The sequence below is a fragment of the Onychomys torridus genome, chromosome 21 (genome assembly GCF_903995425.1).
Source record: "Onychomys torridus chromosome 21, mOncTor1.1, whole genome shotgun sequence".
NCBI lineage: Eukaryota > Metazoa > Chordata > Mammalia > Rodentia > Cricetidae > Onychomys > Onychomys torridus.
In genome coordinates, this window is record NC_050463.1 from 34405450 (window position 1) to 34430793 (window position 25344).

Sequence of the window (25344 nt, forward strand, 5' to 3'; positions counted from 1 at the left end):
GAGTTTAATCAAGGTCCAAAGTTACAAGGTGTGACAGTGGAGTCCAAGCCCCCAAATGGGGACTCTGGGAAGTTAAACTCAGACCCTCAGTTACACGATAAGAAATATTGTACATCAATTCTGGGGACAAAGCTTCAATATGGAAGATCTATGGAGTTCAGTCCTGGCCTCTGCTCACAGGGTATGAAGTCTTCCGAAGTGATTTCAGAGGACAGACTTCAAAAAGAGAAACCCATGGGCTTTGTAGATCAGCCCCTGTGGCAAGATGTAAAATCTTTAAAATGGATATACGGTAAGGCACTTGACAGGGAACCTTTGCGGTTGGAAACCGCTCATTCACAGGACAGGAAATTAACTATGTTCACACCAGAATTACATCTTCAAGGTATGAAACCTGAGTTGGTCAACTGTGGATCAAAGTTGAAAGGTGTGAAGTCTGAGCCCACATATGTCCAGACAATGAAGGATACAGGGATCAATCATGGTGCTGAATCACAGTTTGTGGGATTCTCTAAGCAGGCCTCGGACTCAAAGGTTTATAGCGTGGTGCCTTCTGAACTCAATGCCAGAAACCAGAAGCAAGATCGGAAGTCTCATAAGTTAAGTCAAAAGCAACTACTTCAAAAAATAAAACCGATAGCTTCCAGTCAGGAGCCACATTTGCAACAAATCAAGTCATCAGAATTATGTACAAAGCTTCAAGACCTGGAATCTATGGAATTCAATTCAGAGCAACAGTTGCAAGATGTGATGTCCTCTGAGTTGGGCCTGGGAACAAGTCCTCAGTCTTTAGAGTTCAACCCTGGGCCACAGTTGCAAGAGATAAAACCTTCCAAGGGGCGCACAGAAACCAAGCTGCCAGATGAGCCATCTCCGGAATTCAAGCATAAGCCTAGACTGCAAGGTAGGGCATCCTGTGACCCAAGTGCAGGGCCACAGATTCACTGTCAAAATATGGCATCCAACACCGGAAAACAAAATGTAGAATTATCTGAGTTGCACCCTGGTCCAAATCTTCAAAATACAAGATCTAAGGTGTTTTGCCTGGGGCAGCACTTGGAAGATGTGAATTCTGCATGCTCTCCCAATGCAAATTCTCAATATATAAACTCCAGTAGGTGTAAACATGGGCCATATTTGCAAGATATAAATTCCTCTGCGTGCATTCCAGAGCCAGACCCTCAATGTACAAAGTCTGTGTGCAATCCTGGGCCATGTTTGCATGGAATGGGTTCTTCTGCATGCATTTTAGGACCAAAATTGCAATGTGTAGATTCTACTGGGTGCATCCATGAGCCAAACTGGCAAGATATGAATTCTTCTGTATGCACCCCAGGGCCAAGTCCTCAGTGTGTGAATTCTTCTGTATGCACCCCAGGACCAAGTTCTCAGTGCGTGAATTCTGCATGCACCCCAGGACCAAGTCCTCAGTGTGTGAAATCTTCTGTGTGCATCCCAGGCCCAAGTTCTCAGTGTGTGAATTCTGCATGCTCCCCAGGGCCAAGTCCTCCATGTGTAAATTCTACTGAGTGCCATCATGAAGCACATTTGCAAGGTGTGAATCAATGGACATCAATTCTAGGGCCACACATTCAGTGTGTAGATCTTACTGGGTTCAATCCTAAATCACATTTGCAAGGTGTTAATCCTTCCTCATGCACTCCAGGGCAAAAGCCTCAGTGTGAACATTCTAATAGGCATAGTCTTGAGCCACTTCTTCTTGGTATGACCCATGGTACAAAATTTCCAGCACCACCCACGTTTACTTTGAGGCCTCCGACAAATGGTGTGAAATCCGTGGGAGTTTCACCAACCCCACTGCCTGAAGATAGAATGTCTCCAGAGATGAACAAACAACCATTGCTTTGTTTTACAAATTCTGTAAAACTGACACCTGGCTGCAGTGTGCAGGACTTGAGAAGTAAGGAATTTTCACCAGAACCTTGTTTTCAAAAAGTTAAATCTGTGAAGTTGAAGCTAGGTTCACCGTCTCCAAGTGTGAACCCTTTTGAGTTTGCTCCATGCCACTGTTCTCACCTTACTAAGTCTTCCTTTGGACCGGAGCCATGTTTTCATGAGAGAAAGCCTATGCAGCTGAGACTAGGCTCCCAACAGGAAAGCATGGATCGCCAACAGTTTCCTTTAGATGAGAAACCAATGGTATCAACACCAGAGTCCACAGGGAACTTCTTAGCGGGACCAGCACTGACTAGTGTCAAATCTTCAAATTGGATTCCGGAATCACAGCAACAATGTATGAAAAGTGTAAACCATGTGACATTGTCATCAGTGTCTCTGCCACAAACTGGAACCTCTGTGGGGCTGTCACCGAGACCATTCCTTCAAAATGTGACACCTGGGAACCCAAATCCCCAAACACGTGATCAAATCATAGAATCCTCTCAAGTGATAAACAGACCAGGGCACCAGTTGGCGGATTATGCTGAGAAGATGAGTCACCAAGTCTCTAAATTGGTGGATTTTATTTCACTACCAGTTTATCAAGATGCAGGATCTTTAGAAATGACAAAAGGGTTGGGACATAAAAGCCCAGAAACAATACAGAAATCTGTGAGGTTGACCCGCAAACCAACAGATAAAGTCATAGACTCATTAGGGATGCCTCAGCAGCTAGATCTTCAAGGACCAGAATCTGTTGATCTGACTCCCACACTAAGTGATCCAGATTCAAAGTCCTCAGAACTAACCCCACAGAAAAGCTACTGGAGCCCAGAAACTCTGCAGTTGCTGTCTTGTTCGTGGCCTCAATTTAAAGATTACAAGGAGTTACCAACAGAACAAGCCACAGAGTCTGATAGAATGACCCTCGACCTTAAGAATCATGTTGCAGAAGTAAGGATGCTAACTTGTGAGATAAGACCAGAGAAAGAATTTCTTAGTGTGACTTCAAAGCCAGTAAATAGAGAGCCTGGACATGTAGAAAAATCTCCACGGCCATGTCCTCAAGATTTGGGACCTGTGGTGGTGTGCTCTGGGAAAAGACCCCAAAGGGAACAATTTGTAGCATCGCCACCAAGCCCATCCTATCATGTTCCAGATTCTGTTTCAGGGATAACAACAGGGAAAGGACCTCAGATTCCTGAATCTGTAAGTTTGACCTCTAAGCCATGGCTGAAAATAGAAGAATCTTTAGAGTTGTCAACCCATCAAACCAGTCAAGTTGTGGAAGATACAGACTGTGAGGAGCTCACTTTTGAGTCATGGCAGCCAGGGGAGGTAGCAGGTAGGCTAACAAAGCCCCAGGATGCGAGCATGGGAACTTTAAACATAACTCCAATTGAATCACTGGATCAAATGATAAACTTTCTAACCATCAGTCCAAAGCCACTAGGTCAAGTGACGGAATCCGCAAAGACACGGCGTCACGTGTCTCAGTCAGCTGCTCTCCCCAAATCTGTGGAAGTTATCCCTGGACCTCCGTTTCAAGTTATAGAATCTGTGGTGATACCAGAGCCAACCTCTCAAGGGTCAAAACAGGCTGATTTGACTCCCAAACTGCACGATGTGATAATGTCAGAATTTGCCTCAAGCCTTTGGTTACAAAATGTGCAATCTAAGAAATTAATCTCAGCACCAACACATCAAATTTTAGAAACAATACAATTGTCGGGCTTTCAAGTTGTAAAGACTATATTGGTTCCCAAACCACTGCTTCTGATGGTAAAATCTGAAGAGCTGGCTCCAGGACCAAATCCTCAGGCTATAGAACCAATAGGAGTTGCCACAAAACCTAGCATTAAAGTAATGGATGGTTTGAATTTATTCCCAAGACCACATCTTCAAGACACAGTAAAGCCTATGGAACGAACTCCAAGGGCAAATATTCAAGAGAATTTTGCAAAATTAATCTTACAGGAAACATCTCCACTTGAGGAACCTCCAGTATTAACTCACGAGCAAAGGCTTCAGGCTGAAAAATCTCTAGGGATCAAAACAGAATCTCCTAAAGTAATGGAAATTGAGGATTTGAATCAAAGACCGGTGTGTGAGGATAGACACACACAAACGATAACATCAGAAAAGTTACAAACACAGAATTACTTCTCTAGGTTCATACACAGCCCTTCAATCCCATTTATTTCAAGTTCTGTCAAAACAACTGACTTAGGACCCCTTCAGGGTTCTGGAATGCAGGAGGTATCAAGAGCCTTGGCGATGAAGAATTTTGCTGTTGGTATTTTGCCGTCACCAGAGTCCGATACAGACACTATTATGTTCCATTCATCAGCCCTTCCCTTGGTTCTTCCCTCTGGTATTGGGAACACTGTGGGAACCCTATATCCTGACATCTGGGAAGTGGATGTCCTATCCAAGGAAGCAACCGAAAAAGAACAAATGGAGGAATTTGTGGATTCTTTCCAGAGCTATTCTCTGTATCCACTGAGATTCCTACCCTCAGAGTTTCAGGCGGGATTAGGGGCTCGAAGGAATTCTATCCGATCTCTCCTGGGCAGACAACAGAACGTCTGGGAAAGTCATGTCTGTAGGCAACGACTCCCTAGGAAATATCTCTCCAATATGCTGATGCTGGGAAATGTTCTGGGAACCACTATGGAAAGGAAGCTTTCTTCTGAGCCGTTTTTAACAGAAGGAGCTACGATGGATATCTGTCAATTTATTCAAAATTTATTTGGGGTTCCAGCTGAACTGATGGCATTTTCCCAGAGCCTACTAGAGAGGGGTCCTAGGATGATTTCACAGACTTCCGTGGTCAAAAACCATATTCAGAGACATATTTTATGCCATGATCACGAGAAAAGAATGCCCTTAAAGATGTGGACACGTGGATCCTCATCTTCCATAATACAGCAATACTCCGGTACTAGATTGGGGGTAAAGAAAACAAACTCAAAACTCGGTGACATATTCCAGGAAGTCACTCAGAACGTGTCTGTCTCCTGTTCAAGGGCCCAGTTTCCTGCCTTAATGAAGCCGGAGTCTTCTCTCGAGATACTTTACAACAGGGAAGACCCTGTTTCCAGTGACCAGAGTGAATACTCAAGGAGTGATTCACCGACAAGGACTTTTGACTCTCACCATTCCCTCAAGGCAAGTTGTCTTTCCCAGGCCAAGAAGGATATCTCGGAACAGCTCCATCTGCTAAGAGATCTACAGCTAAAAGTAGCAGCAAAACTCTTAGAGAGTCAAGTACCGCACAATGTCCCTCCACCTTTCTCGTCAGGTCTCGTCCTGAAATATCCCATCTGCTTGCAGTGTGGCCGATGTTCAGGGATTAACAGCTGTCATAAGTTACAGTCTGCTTTTGGTCCATATCTTCTTGTCTACCCACAGATCCAGCTTTTAAGTACCCCTGAAGGCCATGGTGAGATTCGGTTGCATCTTCGTTTTAGACTGAAAACTAGGAAAAGACCTCAAGTCTCAAAGCATCGTGGAAGAAAAAGAGCGGATACACGGAAGAGCAATACATCACCATCACGAAGGAAAGCTAAACTCTGTCCTCCAGCTTCCAAGAGTCCAACTACTCCAAGAGATTTCCAGTCCCGATCTTCAGACTCCAAAGACTCTGAAACCATTCAAACAAGCACTGTTTCTTCCAAGAGACAACCTAAGAAATCCTCCCAGCCCAAGTTCATCCAGCTGCTTTTCCAGGGCCTAAGGCAAATAGGTTTTAAGCCTCGATGCAGGGAGGAGGGTCTTGGTCCCGCCTCAACTGAATGTACCAGGCAATGCTGACTCCCTATGAGAGACCTGGCCTTGGAAGAGGTGGGCATGAAGGGTGGATTGGGGTGAAGGCTGGGGCGTGGGAGGAGGGAGGAGAGGGGGACCTTTAGTTGGGATAAAAAATAAATAGAAAATCTTTTAATTAAAAAAAAATTGTGTGGCTTTTACTGGACAGAAGCTTGAGGACAGGACAAGGCCGGACAATTTGTAGTCAACCAAATACTTGCACCCCAAACAAAAAGCCAAGGATTATAGTTTAGCAGGAGATAGCAAAGGAGCCAGCACACCAGTTGCCCAGCAAAGGTCTGCAGGTGTGAACCCTAAGCAAGAAGACAGATTACAGGGAACAGGTTGTTGGAAGTCCTGGCACTCCCCAGCTAAGTGACCGCACATGTGCAGATCAGTAGCCAAGTAAGGGGCCTGACATCCTACGAAATTCCAGCGCAGTGTGATCACACATGTGCAGGGGAATTCTTAAGAAGCCAGTACAGACTCCTCCTCTTCCTCTTCTTCACCTTCTCCTCCATCTCTTTCGCTGCACATCTTCCACAGGCCTGGTCACATTGTTTCCTGTCTCCCCTTTTTAATAAAACTCTTATACTGGGTTTTGCCATGCCTCCTGGCTGTTCTTGTATGGTAACAGCGTGCTGCCTCCACCGCATTAAAACCGACATTGGCGTGTGTGATGCAGCAAGCCCTCCTGGAGCTCTGTGCCTGGAAGCTTGTGCCAAGGTTTTGCTCCATCTACGACTGCTCATTTTTTTCATTTGCCTGGCTGTAGGACTGCTCCACACAGTACTGCCTCTCCAATTGGTGAGTTTTCCCTTCCACTCACTCTCTTGCCATTTCCCATGACTACATCCTGAGATATATTTCTAGCTGCCAAACCCTTGGGGGGTGTCCTCTGGCTGCATAACTCCCAGCCCTTACCTCCCTCCCTCTTGATGAAGGGTAGGGTAACTTATGCTGATTCACAGATCCTTCTCCAACCTTGGGGACACCTGGGACTGGAGTCTGATCCTGTTTCTTTTTTAAAATTTTTTATTTTTTATTTTTGTCTCTGCTGCAGTCATGGGACATAAGGCTTCCTCCTCTTGGTCTCACTCCAACGCTGAGAAATGCCTTAAATGTACCAATAAATATGGCCGTACAATGGCTGCTTGGACCCCGATATTTCACGTGAATTATCTACCTTCTGCCAGCAAATGGGCAAATGAAAAGTTACCTCGTCCCCAAGCTTTCTACCTATGCTCCGAACCCTCCTCCCTCCCCATTTCTGATTCTCTGTGTGCCTCGTGCCACCACTTGCCTGTCTGACTTGCTCTGCTCTCTGGTGTGGGGCAGGTTCTCCAGCCTCAAGCCACTTCTGCCCAATCCTGGTTCTCACCTTAGCTCCTCCCACTCTCTTCCTCTCACTGGTTCTCAAGCTGAGAAGCACACCCAGGTCTGGGAGCAGGCTAGGACACATGCAAATGAGTTCATGGGCACACTGGGAGCAGAAAGCCCAGATGGCTCTATAGCCAGGGATCCGTTTACAACCTGCCTCCTGGTGGGTCTTCCTTTGGCTTCCCTCAAACCAGTAATCCATCAAAATTTTAAAAAACATAATTCAAGATACAGAATAAAACCTGTCTCATGTCTCCCAGGGCTGCCTGGCCTCAGGGCTAACTTAAACATCTGGAGAGGAGGTCCCTGACCCGAAAGGCAGTCTCAGCTGCGGCATTTTAAGGTACCATGGAGAGATGGGAAAGCCCGTGAATACAATTGCCAAACGCTGGCACGTACTATTCGAGCAGCTGCATAGAGGCATCCTGGTCCCTGTTTTTTTGTTTTTGTTTTTGTTTTTGTTTTTTTTAGCTGAGGATCGCACCTAGGGCCTTGTGCTTGCTAGACAAGGGCTCTACCACTGAGCTAAATCCCCAACCCCCTGGTCCCTGTTTTAAATGTGTGGTAAAAAAAGGCCATGCAGGCTAGTGCGTGCCCTGCCCCCTGGGCACCAATTGAGCCTTGTTTGAAGTGGCACCAAGAGGAACACTGGTGAGCTGACGGCCGCCTTTGTGCACCTCATGGCATGGGAGCATCAGACCAAAACCACCTTGGCTTGACCATGGGCTCACAGGGAACCTGAGATAGCCATTACAGCACGGGGCAATCCATTCCTTCCTCTTGGACACTGAGCCACTTACTCAGTCCTGAGGGAGTTTTTTGGGTCCCACCTCTCCTCATTTCCCTAATGTTGGGGTAGGGGAACAGCTCCGGAGCCAGCTTGAATCCACCTGGACAGCACCTTGCCAGACAATTCCAAAGCAGCAGAGGACAATCCATTACCCCCAAGATGGCTGGCTACTTCAGAAGCTCCCTTATCTAACCCCCAAGAGTTAACTGACACCCACCAAGTCAGCTGGAAGCAGTTCTCGGGAGACACAGCACCCCTATTCCTGTTCACCCACCCTTTTTTATAACAAGCAAAGAGTCAGGAATGTTGGAATTCCTGGCTAAATGACCGCACATGCAATTCAGCAGCCAAGTAAGGGGCCTTGCATCCTATGTCATCTGTGTGCTGTGTGATCACATAATTTGTGCACAGTGTGATCATGCAATCTATGTGCATGCATGGCTTAGCTCTGTAAGCCCATGCGCATGTGCAGGGGAATCCTTAAGACACTGGTCAGACTCCTCCTTCCCCTCTCTCTCTGCATGTATCTTCCATAGGCCTGAGCGACCCCTTCTATCATCTTCCCTTAATAAACTATTAATAATGGGTTCTGACATACCTCGTGACTTTTCTCACATGGTAACAGCACCGCTAACATTGTACTGCCACCACTTTTAAAACCAACGATCCCTGCTCCTTGTAAGTCACCACTCACCCATGCTCTTGTTAGTGACCCCAATACACAACTCATTGGTTCATCAAATTGGACATTGGTTTCAAAATGAGGGGACTATTGAGGGGCTGGACCCCATAGTCCCCGATACCTGACACCACAAACAGATTTAAATGTTTAGGTACTCGGGGGACTGATAAGTAAGGTTTGGAGCATATCCAGGGAGAGAGGTATCCCTTCACAGAGGGTTGCCCAGTTAGAGGCTCAACTCTTCGAGAGGTACAATTTTTGGAGACCTCTGGAGTATCAGCTACAATCAGTCCTCACCAAAGGATGCTGCAGATCCTGGGGACACCGACCCCTGTTTGGAACAGTGAGTAGCCATGAATAACGCCCTCCCCCAAATTGTCAGAGTGAGTCTGAAGAGAAATAGCTTCTGATAGAAGTTACAAGGCACAGGCTTAAGACAGAAGGCCTTTCAGTCAGCTCCAGTCAGTTTACAGGCTTAGATAAGGAAACAACAGACTATCTTAATCCCATAAGGCCTCCTAAAAAATGTAAGGAAAGATTAAGGAGACCCCTAAAAGCTGCCAACCTTATAAAATTGACTTACAGTCAGACTATGATAAGCAGCACAGATCCTCACCCCTCCCTTCTAGGGAGAAACCTGCTGTTACTTCATTGGGGTCTTACAAAGAGAGAACACAATATCCTCACACTACAAGACCTCCTGAGAGTGTAAACTAGGGCTAATGAAGTTCACAAGTTCTCCACAGTAGCAGCAGCGTCTGCTACAAACAGCCTGTTTTGCTAAAACTACTAACTTGAGCTGTAAACCTTCAAAATTTCCCTGCAGCTAGCTAGGAGCTCTGCTCCAGCAGCCTTCATTTAAATAATAATGCAAGCCTCACAGGCCTGATGGTACCAGGTTAAAAAGTAATGGCAACTCCCAGCTTGTCTATTGCTGTATTAAAAAAAAAAAAAAAAAAAAAAAAAAGTGTCTCTTTTCTCTCTCTTCTTTTTGGGTTGACAATTAAGTTCTTGGTAATTTACAAAAATCTTGGCCAAGTACAAGAACTTCAGTCAACCCATTGCAAAAAACCAGGTCCTAAGACCTGTATGGATTCATCAGACCCCGCCCCCCAAGACGTTTGGGGGTTGGAATAGTAAACATCTATCTGCCTTCTTCTCTCTGAACATAACTGTCTACTCTGCATCTCACCTCACTTTAGTCTCCACCCCTCCCATGGCCATTTCTGGTGGATTTATTAAATTTATTAAATTGTCACTTGCCTTATATACCATATTTTTTAATAAGAGCTCCTGTTTCTATGTTAAAATAACTTCACCACAAACTTCATATTTTTAAGGCTAACCGGACAGGTATAAAACCTAAGTTCTAAGTTTACAAAGCCAACTAACTTATAAATTGTTAAGAATAAGTTTACTTTAATTAAAGATAATTAAGACATAAAACTTAGCAGGGCGGTGGTGGCGCACGCCTTTAATCCCAGCACTTGGGAGGCAGAGCCAAGCAGATCTCTGTGAGTTCGAGGCCAGCCTGGGCTACCAAGTGAGTTCCAGAAAAGGCGCAAAGCTACACAGAGAAACCCTGTCTTGAAAAACCAAAAAAAAAAAAAACCTTACTGATTGACTGGCCAACCTAAACTGTAAATTATTAAGGATAAGTTGTACTATAGCTATAAGCTAGTAGAGATAATTATTAGGATACAAATTAAAACTTGATTATCTCATGAATGATCAAATTCTCTAATGTATATAAAATCATATTTATGTACATGCTAAGTATGCTAAATTTCATATAATCAATTTATTACTTAGCCCCCTAACATTTAAAATGTTTAAGCTATGGACAAAACTGCCAAACCCCTATTGCCAGGGTCTTGTCCAAACTATGCTTTGAGATCATTTAGATTATATTCCCATTTACCAGGTTTAAAGATAATTTGCCTTACTATCCAATTTCAAGTAAAAGATAGCTCACCAAACAGATTTCAAAATGACCTTTTACTGATCCTTTATTAAAAGAAATTCATGCCGGGCAGTGGTGGTACACGTCTTTAATCCCAGCACTTGGGAGGCAGAGCCAGGTGGATCTCTGTGAGTTCAAGGCCAGCCTGGGATACAGAGTGAGTTCCAGAAAAGGCGCAAAGCTATACAGAGAATTCCTGTCTCAAAAAAAAACAAAACAAAACAAAAATTCACTTTACATTGGCTATTTTCAATAATCAATCACCTATATCTCCTGATGAATTAAAAACAAAAATGCTTTTGATGTGAAGTTTTTATAAGGATATAAAGAATGTTTAAGAATGTTAAGAAATAATTTATTATATGTGTAATGTAAGCCATTGGAATAGCAAAATAAAAAAACATCTAGATATGTTATGATACCTGAGTCTCAGTAAATGACCTAGAGATACTGAGAACGTAAGCCTAAGTTAGATCTATGGATAAAGTTTTTATTGTGGTCTGAGATAGATATATAGGCTTTAAGAATGAACTTATGGGGCTGGAGAGATGGCTCAGAGGTTAAGAGTACCAACTGCTCTTCCAGAGGTCCTGAGTTCAATTCCCAGCAACCACATGGTGGCTCACAACCATCTGTAATGAGATATGGTGCCCTCTTCTGTATACATAATAAATAAATATATCTAAAAAAAAAAAAAAAGAATGAACTTATGTATGCCTTAATACAAGATTGTCTATGGACCTCCCCAGAAGGGACACTGGGGCTAATAACAGGCCATAGCTCCTCTGCTGTACAAAATATTAAGGTTTTCCTGGGAGGGCTTGATTCCTGACCTTACTAAAGACATTATTATCGTTGTACAACTCTCTACTAAAATAATTTAGATTCAGTCAGGGCAGCACCTAAGAGAGCTGCTGGTGTGGATTCTAGTGATATGGCCTTCTGGGTTCAGGAAATTAAATATTCCAAACCAACTAAACACTTAAAATATAGGGAAAGAAAATAATTGGCTTCCTAGACATAAGCATGGATGTTTCTTATATTTCAGGAAAAGATTGGCCAAGTACTTAAGATGATTATTACTCTTTCATCTCTTATAGGCCTCAGTCAACCTAGTATTATTGCTAGCAGCTCAAAAATATTAAGATGGTCAGACAGATAAAATTATGGCATATTCTGCCCATATGTCATCCTAACAACACTATGGAGAAGAGACGTGCTGTAACTAATGGATGTACCATTCATCTCTGCTGTGGACTAATATCAGCTCAAATGCTACAGACGGGCTTTAAACTGAATGGGACTTGAGTAAACAAGCTCAAAGCATAATTGAGCCCATCATTCCAGAAATCATAAATGACAGACATGGCCTAGGGTATCAGGATTTGTCCTAGGAGCCACTATCCCCCTCACTGCTGACCACATTTCAGGTAAATCTGATGCTCCTTTCTGGATCAAACAATGGCCTTGGAATACTGAGAGAATTGTAACTGTAACCTGTCTGGTGGAGGAGAAACTTAAAAGTAGGGTATATAATATAGCCTCCCACCAGCCCTTCAGTCACCCAATATATTTTTAAAGATTTATTATTTATATGTATACAAAAGAGGGCGCCAGATCTCATTACAGATGGTTGTGAGCCACCATGTGGGTGCTGTCACCCCAACATTTGTTGTTTAAAGAAAATCAGGCTTACTCCAAGCCCTGTTGATCTCTAAGCTACCAACACTGGCTAGAAGTTGACCTGGTGCTGTAGAGAGGATGCTGTGCTCAGTAGTTGAAGGTACCTTGGGATATGTACAGGGAACATCTGGTGTGCTTCTCCCACATGTTCAGTTCTTGGCTTCTAGAAGTGATCTTACCCTAACCTCCACCCAGAAACTTGTTTTTAACTAATTAAACTTACTGCTTTTACTTAAAAAAGAAAGAAAGAAAGAAAGAAAGAAAGAAAGAAAGAAAGAAAGAAAGAAAGAAAGAAAAGGAAAGAAAGGAAATCGGGCTTATAGACCATTACAAGATCTTAAGAAATTAAATAAAATTTATTAAAGCCAAGGGAATTCTCACAGCCTGGCTTGCCATCTTCCATTACCATCCCTAGGAATCAAAATAACAATTGTTATAAATTTACAAGACTGCTTCTTTGCCATACCTCCTCAACCTAGACTGTCATCATTTCCCTTTTAGCTTGCCTACTCACCCTGCCATGGTGGAGGCCAAAGCTGAAATACAGAGCAGGAAATTCAAGTTCTAGTTATCATTTATTGAGCAGAGTTCCTCATTTTATATATACAGAATAACTATCAGAACTGTCAATTATAGCTTCCTCACAGTCCCCCAAACTAATAATATGTATGTATATATGTGTATATATATATTACATTTATTACACAGATGATATTATATTTATATCAAACTATGAAACCTATGAGTCTATAGATTGGCAGATAGCTCTACAGGATATACTGGCACCTTTTCATATGTCTGTCCAGCAATTGCAAATTCTCTCCCTATGGAAGCCCACCTATGAGGCTTATGTCCTTATGATTTATGGTTATGAAATAAGAAGTAATACACCATTTATTTCACTGCTTTTCAATTTTAGGAATACCTAGAGCTCATATATAGACAACAGCCTTACATATACTTCAAGAGCTCTTAAGAATTGGTGCTTGCTGGGCAGTGTGGTGGTGCATGCCTTTAATCCCAGCACTCAGGAGGCAGAGCCAGGCAGATCTCTGTGAGTTCGAGGCCAGCCTGGGCTACCAAGTGAGTTCCAGGAAAGGTACAAAGCTACACAGAGAAACCCTGTCTCAAAAAAATAAAAAGTAAAAAAAAATTAAAAAAAAATAAAGAAAAAAAGAATTGGTGCTTAATTTTTCATATCTCCCACTACAGGTATTCCTCATCACCCCCAAGCCAAGACACAAAGTTACACCTTAGCCTCTATGATCTTCTCACTGGCATTTGAAAAGGTCCTGATATTTTCATAATGTCAGGAAGAGGATATGCTTACATGTCTTCACAGGATATTGACCCGTCTTTATGAATCCTGGATCGCCTGGTCACATCATATACTAGGCTGCTGCAGGACAAAGGCGCTCTAAAACTACCAGTCTGAATACAGGCTGTTATTTACCTCTAGATTCTTAAATACTGAGTTTTGAATATGAATAAATAGATACAATTTCAGATCCTTTAGATGAACTGTTCGGAAATGGTATAAAACTTACAGAAATATGATTAGAAATAATAATTGTTCTAAATGTATTTTATTAATTTTTGTCAAAAGATAAGAGACTTTATATATATATATGTATATATATACATATATTCATATGTATATATATATATATATATATATATATATATATATATATATAAAATCACATTTCAGATTTCATTCTCTGCCTATCCTGATGTTTTGTTGAGACTCTAAGGATTCATAATTTTGCTCTGACAATTTTTTTTTTCTGGAGCTGAGGACCTAACTCAGGGCCTTGTGCTTGCTAAGCAAGCGCTCTGCCACTGAGCTAAATCCCCAACCCTAAAAGTGATCTGTAAACTTTCCTTTTTTTTATTTTTATTTTATGTGCATTGATGTTTTGCCTCCTTGTATGGCTGTGTGAGGGTGTCAAATCACTTGGAACTGGAGTTACAGACAGTTGTGAGGTGCCATGTGAGTGCTGAGAATTGAACCCAGGTCCTCTGGAAAATTAACCAGTGCTTTTAAGCCCTGAGCCATCTCTTCAGTCCCAAATGTTTTTCTTTTTTCTTTCTTTTTTTGTTTTTGTTTTTGTTTTGTTTTGTTTCAAGGCAGGGTTTCTTTGTATAGCCTTGACCTTCTGTAGACCAGGCTGGCCTCGAACTCATAGAGACCTCCCCACCTCTGCCTCCTGAGCACTGGGATCAAGGGCATGTGCCACCACTGCCTGATCTGACAAAATTTACCACTGTTATTGCTAACATGTCTAAGAATTTGTCTATTAAGAAGGTTCTTCTAAGTTCTAGGAGACCCAAATTTGCCAATGCTCACAAGCCCAGAAAGACTAGGAGGAATGCAACCTGACTGCAGTTTACATCCCCCACTTAGAAATTTCCTTTTTTTGTTCCTCTGGGGTAGGGAGGGGAACTTTCCTGCTCTCCTTGGCCTGATATCTCCTCTCATCTGCTAACCATGCATTTAATATTCCATAGTACACCTAAGAGAAAAACTTTCCTCTTTAAAACTCCTTGACTGCATGTTCTACCATGAATACATATATTTGTTTCCAGCAGAAATTCTAACCATTTAAAGAGTTACAGGTTGTCTTCATTTGGACCACGGATATGTTGTCTAGCTGCAGGTCTGCATCCCACCCTCCAGCCCACATGGATGTGCTGTCTGGCTCAGCCCTGCATCACACACCTCCAGCCCATGAGACAGAAAATTCTGCTGCATTGCCTATCTCACAGAGTCTAAAACAGCCTGTGCTTCCTGGGTTTCCACTGCATTTCAGGGCTCAAACCCTCACCTTTGCCCCATATTAGCAGGAAATAAGCATGAGAGATTTCTACAGCCCTCTTTGTCACGTACCCCTTTTTCTGAACTGAACTCTCCAGCCCAGGGGCTGGACGGCCCTTAAAAAAAAAGGTTCTGTTATTAATTGTATAATTTCTGCCCATGATCCTGAAATTTATGTATTATCAGATATTCTCCTCATGTACTTATGACAATTGTTCTGTATGTAAGTCTTGCTATGCATACCCTGACACGGGTTAGTACTGTTTTCTCAGAGCTAGTGGTTTAATATTGCATTGATTTCAAATGTAAATTAGGTAAGCTTCAGCTGTAGCCTTGTTCCCACAGGTGCTCACGACTAACTCAGGTAACTCTTTAACTATCCCTCTTTAAAACACAATTTAACCAAATTAATACCACTAATCAAAGATTAATATATAGATTTAATTGTTCCAAACTAACCATTTCTTTTTGATAAGTCACAATCATAGTATTTAGACACTTTTGATCATATTATGCCATATTAGTTAATGATAGATTTTTTTTTGTTTGTTTCTCAAGACAGGGTTTCTCTGTGTAGCTTTGCGCCTTTCCTGGACCTCACTTGGTAGCCCAGGCTGGCCTCGAACTCACAGAGATCCGCCTGGCTCTGCCTCCTGAGTGCTGGGATTAAAGGCATGCACCAGCACGTGCGCCACCACTGCCCAGCGATAGATTTTTTTTTTTATGTTACTCCTCTGCTCCCTTTTTGGGACAGATATATACCTATTTTATTTATTTATTTATTATATTCATATATATTGTTATATTTATTAGATGGTTAAATTAATCCTCAGCCTGCCATCTATATAGACTGTTGATTATAAATATATTATTGATACAATATTGATTAAATATCAGTATTAATCATTACTTATAATTTTTCAAGGCATCTCCAAATTTGAGTTTATTTATATATTCACAGCCCTAGAGAGAATTAAACATTATCCTTATTTTTTTTTTTATTTTTATTTTTATTTTTAGGACCTGAGGGATCGAATCCAGGGCCTTGCACTTGCTAGGCAAGCGCTCTACCACTGAGCTAAATCCCCAACCTATCCCTATTTTTTTAACGATGAAAAAATGGAAATTGCTTTGGGTCGCAGGAATATATATATATAAGAACTCAGCTGGTTATGGCAAAGCTGTTAGTTACTAATCGGCGCTCTTACCCCACAAGGAACACATCCCGAACACGACAAATCCACAGAAGAGCTGTTTATTAATAGAGGATAGAGGTGACAGGTCTGTGTGAAGCACACACGTGAGTGAGGAGAGGAGAGGTGAGAAGAGAGAAGAGACCTGTGCAACATGGCGCCGGCTTTTTAAAGAGTGAGCCGCACATGCGTACAGGACCACATGTGGCTACTCCACGCATGCACGTAGATTACATGGCCGTGCGCTTTACGCAACCATGTAAAGCCATGGAGTCCTAGTCACTCGAGATGTTCTGACCTGGAAATGGCTATTTTGAACCGGAAATAACTAGGCGGTCCGCCGGGAAAGCCCAACCCGTGTGGACATGTTGTGATTTCCTATCAAAAGCCACTACCTGAAGGGATAAAGGAATTCCTTTAGAGGAAGCCAAATTCCAAGGAACTTTTGGTTTTATTTGGCTTGTTATATATCAGCTGTCTTCTGTTACGAAAATCATGCATGCCTTCATAGTTTTCCCAATTGATTTTTCCCTAAGAAGTACTAACAGTGTGGACTGACCACTCTCTGGACATACACAGTCAAGGTATTTGGAGAACAGCCTCAGGAAAGGCTTCCTTCCCCCACCAGCCCATCCCTTTCTCCCATTTCAGCACTGGAATCAGATATCTCCCTTAGCCACTTTCAAGGACTAACAGAAATAACAAGTCCAGACCACCACAAGCTACTCTCCTGATTTAAGGTAAATTCCACAAGGAGACACTGCCTAGGTCATGTGGACCTTAAGTAATAGCTTTACACAATTTAGCTCAGGCCCTCCTTTCTTACAGCCTTACTAACTTTATAGACCCCTAACTTCTTACCTAACTACTTCTCAGCATGTAGACTGAGCACATAGACCCCCTTTTTCATATACTAACCGGTCATTAGCCCTCAGGTGACCTCCTCTTTTACCACTCCCATTTTGGATTGTAAAAGAAAGCCTGGTGGTCACTGCCTGAGAAAAATTCTTACCTACCCTTATGACCCCTTAGAATTCAAGCCTGGTGACCTTGCTCGACCAGGGGATTGCGATTGCTTGGGTTTATAACTGGATTCCTGGGAGACTTAGGAGGAACATAGAGAACTGAGAGAAGAAGGAGACGGAGAAGAGAAGAGAATGGAAGAACTAGATGGGTAAGAACTGGAGAGGAACAAACTGAGACGGGGAAGAACTAGATTGAAGGGCTAGAAGAGAGTACTACAGGAAATGAGATGGAAGATGAGGAAGAGCCAGATGGGGAAGAACAAGATGAGAGAGAAGGAGATGGGAGAGGAGGCTGAGATGGGAAAGAACTAGATGGATGAGAACCTAGAAGGGGCAGAACCAAGATGATTAAGATAGGACCTAGGGGGCTGAGAGATGGCTCAGAGGTTAAGAGCACTGGCTGCTCTTCCAAAGGTCCTGAGTTCGAATCCCAGCAACCACATGGTGGTTCACTGCCATCTATAATGAGATCTGGTGCCCTCTTCTGGCCTGCAGACATACATGCAGACAAAACACTGTATACATAATAAATAAATAAATCTTAAAAAAAAAAAAAGATAGAACCTAGAGGGGACAGCAGGTAAATGTAGAGAGAAATCAGGCAAGAAAGGAGCTAGGCATGAGAGCAGAACAGAGAGAGAACTGACTCAGAAGAATAAAGTGTGTGGACTAAGGAGTTTCGTGTACATAGATTCATTTCTTTTCATCAAAGATTAATTATCAGCTGGTTGTAGATTCTTCCTGGACCCTGGGAGATTACTATCGAGGGGCTGGACCCCCATAGTCCCGGATACTTTGGTCTGTTGTGGGCTCTCTTACTGGGGTGAGTAGATGAGCGTGTTGTGTCTCTGCGTTTCCCCAGGAAATGTCTGTCACATAATGTCATTGTTATTGCTGCATGTAAGGTCAGAGGCATAGACTTTGAGCAGAACCAATATAGAGCCTGTTCCCAGTGGAGTTGGCAAATTGGCCAAGACTGGTTAGGGCCTTGAGCTCTTTGAGTTCTCCCTGGTCTGGCTTGAGTTGGGCCTTCTTGAGTTGACTAGAGACAGGCTTTGTACTGAGGTGGCATGTACCATGAATCCCATATCTAGTGCTGTGAGTCATTAAAGGGATTGGTGAAAATATATATACATGTCAATTGCCAGAATCCAGTGGTCAGTAGCTGATGGTTTCTCAAACTGACAACTTTTTTTTTCTTTCTAGTTAATATAACCCTTTTGAACTGAGAGGTAAGGATGTAAACTCAGTGGGTGAGCACTTGCCTACATGTTCAAGTCCTGGATGTGTTCCCTAGTACAAATAAATAAAGATACACTTAAAATTCCAGGAAAGGTATCAATCTATTACTCAAAAAATCCACATGTAGGTTGGGTACGGTGATGCATCCCTTTAACTCCAATACTCAGGAGGCCGAGAGAGGCAGGTGATCTCTGTGAGTTCCAGGTCAGTCTTAGTCTACATACAAAATTCCATGACAGAGCTACAGAGAGAGACCCTGATTGAAGAAGCCACAAAGGAATCCACATTCATATCTCTCTCTCTCTCTCTCTCTCTCTCTCTCTCTCTCTCTCTCTCACACACACACACACACACACACACACAAAAACACTTTTTATTGTTGGTTCTGTTTTGAAGAAGGGTCTCATACAGCCAGGGCTGACCTGGAACTTGCTCCACAGCAGACCTCATGGGTTGAATGCCTCAGTGGTAGGAAGACAAGGTGACAAGGACACCATTTTTGACACAGGAAATATTGCCAATAATAGGAAGAGGTTGTATGAACTGCTGGAACCTGTCTAGTGATCTCATACATGCTAGACAATAAGTTACCTCTAGAGTTGTGCCTTCAGGTGAAGGATTGTAACCCCAGGTACTGGAGAGGCTGAGCAATGAGGATGGCAAGTTCAAAGACCACCAAAGCTACAGAAGGAATTCAAGAACAACTGGATAGTGGCATAAAAACTGACATACACACCAATGGAATCAAACTGAAGACCCTGACATTAATCCGCACACATATGAACACCTGATTTTTATTTTTTATTTTTTGGAGCTGAGAATTGAACCCAGGGCCTTGTGCTTGCTAGGCAAGCGCTCTACCACTGAGGTAAATCCCCAACCCTTGAACATCTGATTTTTGACAAGGAAGCCAAAACTATACAATGGAAAAAAGAAAGTATCTTCAAGAAATGGTGCTGGCATAACTGGATGTCAACATGTAAAAGATTACAAATAGATCCATATCTGTCACGATGCACAAAACTGAAGTCCAAGTGGATCAAAGACCTCCACATAATTCCAGTTACACTGAGCTTAATAGAAGAAAAAGTAGGAAGTAGTCTTGAACGCAGTGGCACAGGAGATCATTTCCTAAATATAACACCAGCAGCACAGTCACTGAGCACAATTAATAAATTGGAACTCTTGAAACTGAGAAGCTTTTGCAGGGCAAAGGACACAGCCAATAAGACAAAAAGACAGCCTACAGAATGGGAAAACACCTTCACCAACCCTACATCTGACAGAGGACTGATCTCCACAGTATATAAAGAACTCAGGAAACTATACATCAAAATACTGAACATGGGGTTGGGGATTTAGCTCAGTGGTAGAGTGCTTGCCTAGCAAGCGCAAGGCCCTGGGTTTGATCCTCAGCTCCACATACCAAAAAAAAAAAACAAAAAACAAAAAACAAAAAACAAAAAAACTGAACAATTCACTTAAAAAATGGGCTAATAAAGAGCTAAACATAGAATTCTCAAAAGAAGAATCTCAAATGGCTGAAAGACATTTAAGGAATTGCTCAACATCCTTAGTCATCAGAGAAATGCAAATCAAAACGACTCTGAGACACCACCTTACACCTGTCAGAATGGCTATGATCAACAACACTAAGGACAGTCAATGTTGGAGAGGATGCGGAGCAAAGGGAACAACACTCCTCCACTGTTGGTGGGAGTGCAACCTTTTTTTTTTTTTTTTTTTTGAGCTGAGGATCGAACCCAGGGCCTTGTGCTTGCTAGGCAAGCACTCTACCACTGAGCTAAATCCCTGGGAGTGCAAACTTGTACAACCACTATGGAAATCAGTATGGCAGTTTCTCAGAAAATTGGGAATCCATGTACCTCACCTCAGGTTCCAGCTATACCACTCTTGGGTATATACCCAAGGAATGCTCAATCATACCACAAGGATACATGTCCAACTATGTTCATAGCAGCATTATTCATAATGCTAGATGCCCATCAACTGAAGAATGGATTAAGAAAATGTGGTATACACAATGGAGTACTACTCAGCAGAGAAAAACAATAACAGCATGAAATTTGCAGACAAAAGGGTGGAACTGGAAAATATCATCCTGAGTGAGGTAACCCAGACCCAGAAGGACAAACATGGTATGTACTCACTCATAAGTGAATACTAGATATAAAGCAAAGAACAATCAGACTGCAACCCACAGAACCAGGGAGGCTACATAGCAGGGGGGACTCTAGGATGACTGTGGCTTATAGTAAGTTTTGGTTTCTTACTCCATCACTGGGCAAGCCTCAGTGAAACATTTCATTATTGGGATAAGAATTTGTACTGTATCAAGCTGGATAATTTAGGGAGATTGTCTCAAAAACAACAAAATGGTTGCAAGTATAACTGAGTGGTACAAAGCTTGTGCTAGGCTGCAGGTTCAATACCCAGTATCCAGGGGAGGCAGGGATGTTTGCACTGAGGTTTATTCCTAGCCCCCTATACATTGGTTCTGTATTGTTAACAACAAATATTGTCAGCCGGTGGTGGCACACATCTTTAATCCCAGGACTTGGGAGGCAGAGGCAGGAGGATCTCTGTGAGTTCCAGGACAGCCAAAGTCACAGGAAGAAACCACCTCAAAAAAGAAACCAAACCAAACCAAAAATCAGAAACCAAAATCAGTCAACCAACCAACCAACTAAAAACCTTGAGGTAAATGCCATGTTCTGGATTTTTCAAGAGGGTATTACTGACATTATGAATAATGAGTACTCCTTGACCAGACATAGCTGAATCATTCAGCAAATATTTAACGGATGCCTGTTACATACAGGCACCGTGCCATGCGCTGAGTTCACTGAGGTAAAAGACATTTCTTTGGTGAGACTAGTTACATGTGAAACTGTAACTGTGGTTTCTAGTGGCCTGAAAAAGCCACCCAAGTTTGAGAGGCAAGTCTTGTGAGCCAACAACCTGGCTTTTGGTTTCTCCACATTCTATACGCGAGACTTGGGTGAATCAATCTAACCTATCTCATCTATTAAACTGAGATAAATCACAGCCGAGAACTGCTTGCTGTACAACTTTAAAAAGACAAGCTTTGTAAAAACGAACTCAAGGGCACGGTGGTGCATGCCTGTAACTACCAGTAATGGGGAAATGGAGGATCTGGAGTTTAAGGTCGGCCTTCCCTCCATGAGCCCGTACCACACAAACGAAAACAGGAAGTTTATCGGAATGGTACTTGGCAACATCCCTTAGGCGAGCGTCGGGCTCTTTAAGTCTCCAGAGCCGCCCCTGGCACACACGCGATCAGCAACCGCTCAATCAGCCTCACCCCGGAAGCAGCCAATTCCATTTCCGCCGGCAGATCTTCCCGGTGGGTGTGACCGCCAAAAACATCCGACCGCCCACCCCCCCGACAGACTCTGGAGGGCCCGCCCTCCGTCTCGCGCATGCGCCCGTGGCGGGCCGACACCGGAAGTTCAGGGGCGTGGCGAAGCCGCTCCAGACAGCCGGCTCTGACGCTTCAGGCTGGGGAGTTGCGGGGTGGAGGGGGGAACTGGGGACGGGGACGACTGCGCGCTCGTTCGCGCAGGCCGGCTGCGTACAGTAGTGACGGCCGCGCGGGAGCGATCACATGACCACAGCGGCTGCCTGTACAGTAAGAACCCAATATGGCAGCGGCGTTAGCAGTGGCAACAGCAGCAGAACCGGCCGCCCCGTAGACCCCCCCTCCACCCCCGCCACTGCGCGCCTCCGCGGCCGCGTCTTGGCTGAGTTGCTTCTCCGGTCCGACTTCCCCTTTTCCCCCACCTTTCCCTGCCCCGAGGGAAAAGCCGTACAGGGCGCAGCAGGCAAGGGAGGGCAGCCGGAGCCGGGGCACGGAAGCCTCCCAGTCAGTTCAGGACCCGACATGAGGGAAAAGGGCCGTAGGAAGAAGGGCAGGACCTGGGCGGAGGCCGCCAAGACGGTAAGGAGGAGGGCGCGGAGGGGAAGGCCGGCCGGAGCTGGTTCTCTCGCCCGCTGCTGGTCTCCGGGGAAGGGAGGTCACTTGGCCCCGCGACCGGGCTGCAGGGGCTCGTAAGCGCGCGCACAGGGCGGCGGTTAGGGTCGCGTTGGCGAGCCCCGAGGAGAGCGGGGCGCCGGCGCGAGGGGGTGGGTGACGCGGCTGGGCTGCCGGTTCTCAGGGGGGCTGCGGCCGGACCCCGAGGTTGCCCTGTCGGGGGTCATGTCGCTGTCGCCCTGGCACTGTTAGCCCTTGATTCTGCACCGTGGGTTGTGCTTGCCCAGTAACCGGTTCTTCTCCCTTGTGCGCCCTGGAGAGCCCCATTGGATGCAGACAGGAGGAGGCTTGTGCGTGCACCCAGCCCCGGAAAGGAGAGGGGAGCGCTGGAGCTCGCTGGCGTTCCCCCCGCCCCCCAGCCGAGGCGGTGGTGCCACCAGACCCCGGGCCCCTGCTTATCTGGCTCTGGGAGCCAACGGCAGGTCACGAGGCTTTTGTGTTTGCCCTCCGAGCTAAAAGTGCAGGAGGTGTTTAGAAACGAAGTAACAGGTGGGACTTGGAGAATTTTTTTTTTTTTTTTTTTTTTTTCTGTTTCCGTAGAGACCTACTCTGAATAAGGCAGCAATGCATGGTGGGACGTGTAGTTTACCCAGCCTCCACTTTTCTTTAGCCAAAGTGAAGGTGGACCAACCAAATGTTGATTAGTGGGCACCCCTCCCCTCCCCCAATTTTGTTATACGGAATTTAGAAGTCCTTTCAGAGTGAGTGTTACTGAGAAGTCTTGTTTTGAAAAAAAAAAAAAGTTTAAAAACGTGTATTTACGAAGAAACGTTACTTTAAGGGAGAAAAATTGAAATCCCATCATTGCAAGTAACAGAAAAATAATAGGACATTAAACATTAGTAGCATTTCATCTTTTAAAAATGGACATGTTGGGTCTTAATTAGTGAACCCTTTTAGGTTATAAGGTGTATTTTTTCCTTAACAAGTGTGTGTGTGTGTGTGTGTGTGTGTGTGTGTCTGTCTGTCTGTCTGTCTGTCTTAGGGGTGGGGCATGTGCAGATGGCCATGGAGCACACGCAGAAGTGAGAGAACAACTGGAGTTGATACAGGTTCTCAGGCTTGGTGGTCAGCACTTTGACTCACTGAGTAACCTCGCTGGTCTTTATTAATTTGTTTTCTGGTTTTCAGAGACAGGGTTTCTCTGTGTAGTACTGGCAGACCTTGAACCCACCGTATAACGCTGTAGATGACTGTAGATAACTGTTTCCTTTAGAAGACAGACCAGGCTGGCCTCGAACTCAGAGATTCCCCGAGTCTGCCTCCCAAGTGCTGGGATTGCACCACACTGCCCGGATCCTGGTTTCTGTTTTTAAATGAGATTTTCAGAATTCAAAAGTAATGTTCATCATGGAGAAATTTGGAAAGTATGAAGAAGAAAGTAAGAACTCAGTCAGTTCACTCCTTTACTGCCTAGTCTTGTTTCCCCAAATCTGAATTATGTTGTTTATTCAATCTGTATTTTGTTTCGTTGAATGCTTCCCCTATATACATTTATTAACTTATTTTTGTGGCTAGAATCTCACGTAAATGATGGTCTCAAATCACAGCAGTCCTCTTGCCTTTGCCCCTTGAGTGCTGGGATTCTAGGCAGGCACCGCCATGCCCACTTGTATGGGATGCTCAGGATAGAACCCAGGGCATCATGTGTACTAACTAGGCAGATGCTCTTCCAGTTGAGTTACACCCCCAGCCCACTTAGAATTTGTCTTTGTGACAGTATTGGTAGTTTCCCCTAACAAACAACTCTAGAAACAATATTTTGGCGGCAAGCAGGTTCTCTTCCACAGAAGTTTTACTTCCTACTTCAGGGCATCTCATTGACTGCTTCCTGTTAATAAAAGAGAAAAGTCTGCAAATCCCAAAGTTAATGAGGTGAATCAATCTTACTCACTTGCTAGGCTTTAGTTTTTTGAGACCAGGTTTCACTCTGTAGCCCAGCAGGCCTTAGCATTGGAAGCAGGAAGATTCCAGGAATCTCACCAATCTTTATATCTTGTTGTTAACTTTGTTTGTTTGGTTGGTTCTTGAGATGGACTCTTTGTAGCTCTGCCTAATTAAGAGCCCATTGTATAGTCCAGGCTGGCCTTCCCTCAGCCTCCCCAGGGCTGGGATTATAAGCACATACTACCTACCATGTCTGATTCAGTCTGTACAGTACCTTGTGAATTATAATCTTTTGGGGTTAAATAGTTTAATGATTGGGAAATTGTGACAACTAGGAAGAATAATTTTGCATCTGTTTCATTTCCTAAAATAATAAATTAGAACATCTACTTATTTTGTGCCCCAGATATCTATGTGAAAAATAAGTGTTTAAAAGACAGAGTAGGCTGGGGAAATGGCTCAGTGTTTAAGAGCACTTGTACACGAATGCACCTTTACAAAATATCTTCTCCCTATTTAAAAAAACTCATTTACTTTACTTTTCTGCTGTCTTTTTGGGTGAGGGACGTCTGTGTGTATGTCTAGATGTGTATGTGGAGGCCAGAGGATGCTGTCAGGTGCTTTTCTCAGTAGCTCTCTATTGTATTTACTAGAGACAGACACGGTCTCCACTAAACCGGAAGCATGCCAGGTGGTCTACATGTGCACCTGGCCAGCTTGCCCAGGCCTCCCCCGTCTCTGCTTTCCAAGCAGTAGTATTACATGGGGCCACCATGCACACCTGAATTTAAAAGTTTGTAAATGTATTTTATGTGTATGTATATTCTGTCTGCATATCTGTGCACCACATGCACACTGGGGTTAGAAGAGGGTGTCTAGTCCCCTGGAACTGCAGTT

General features: G+C 43.8%; 1 protein-coding gene across 1 annotated transcript in view; it reads left to right on the forward strand.

Annotated features, from left to right (window-relative positions):
* Positions 1-22029: 22029 nt before the first annotated feature.
* The window catches only part of Asxl2 (ASXL transcriptional regulator 2), a 92670-nt gene continuing 89355 nt past the window's right edge, over positions 22030-25344 (forward strand). The window contains exon 1 of the mRNA XM_036171104.1: positions 22030-22467. Within this exon, the coding sequence (XP_036026997.1) occupies positions 22135-22467 (333 nt within the window). The 5' untranslated portion in view covers positions 22030-22134. The remainder of the gene's footprint in view (positions 22468-25344) is intronic.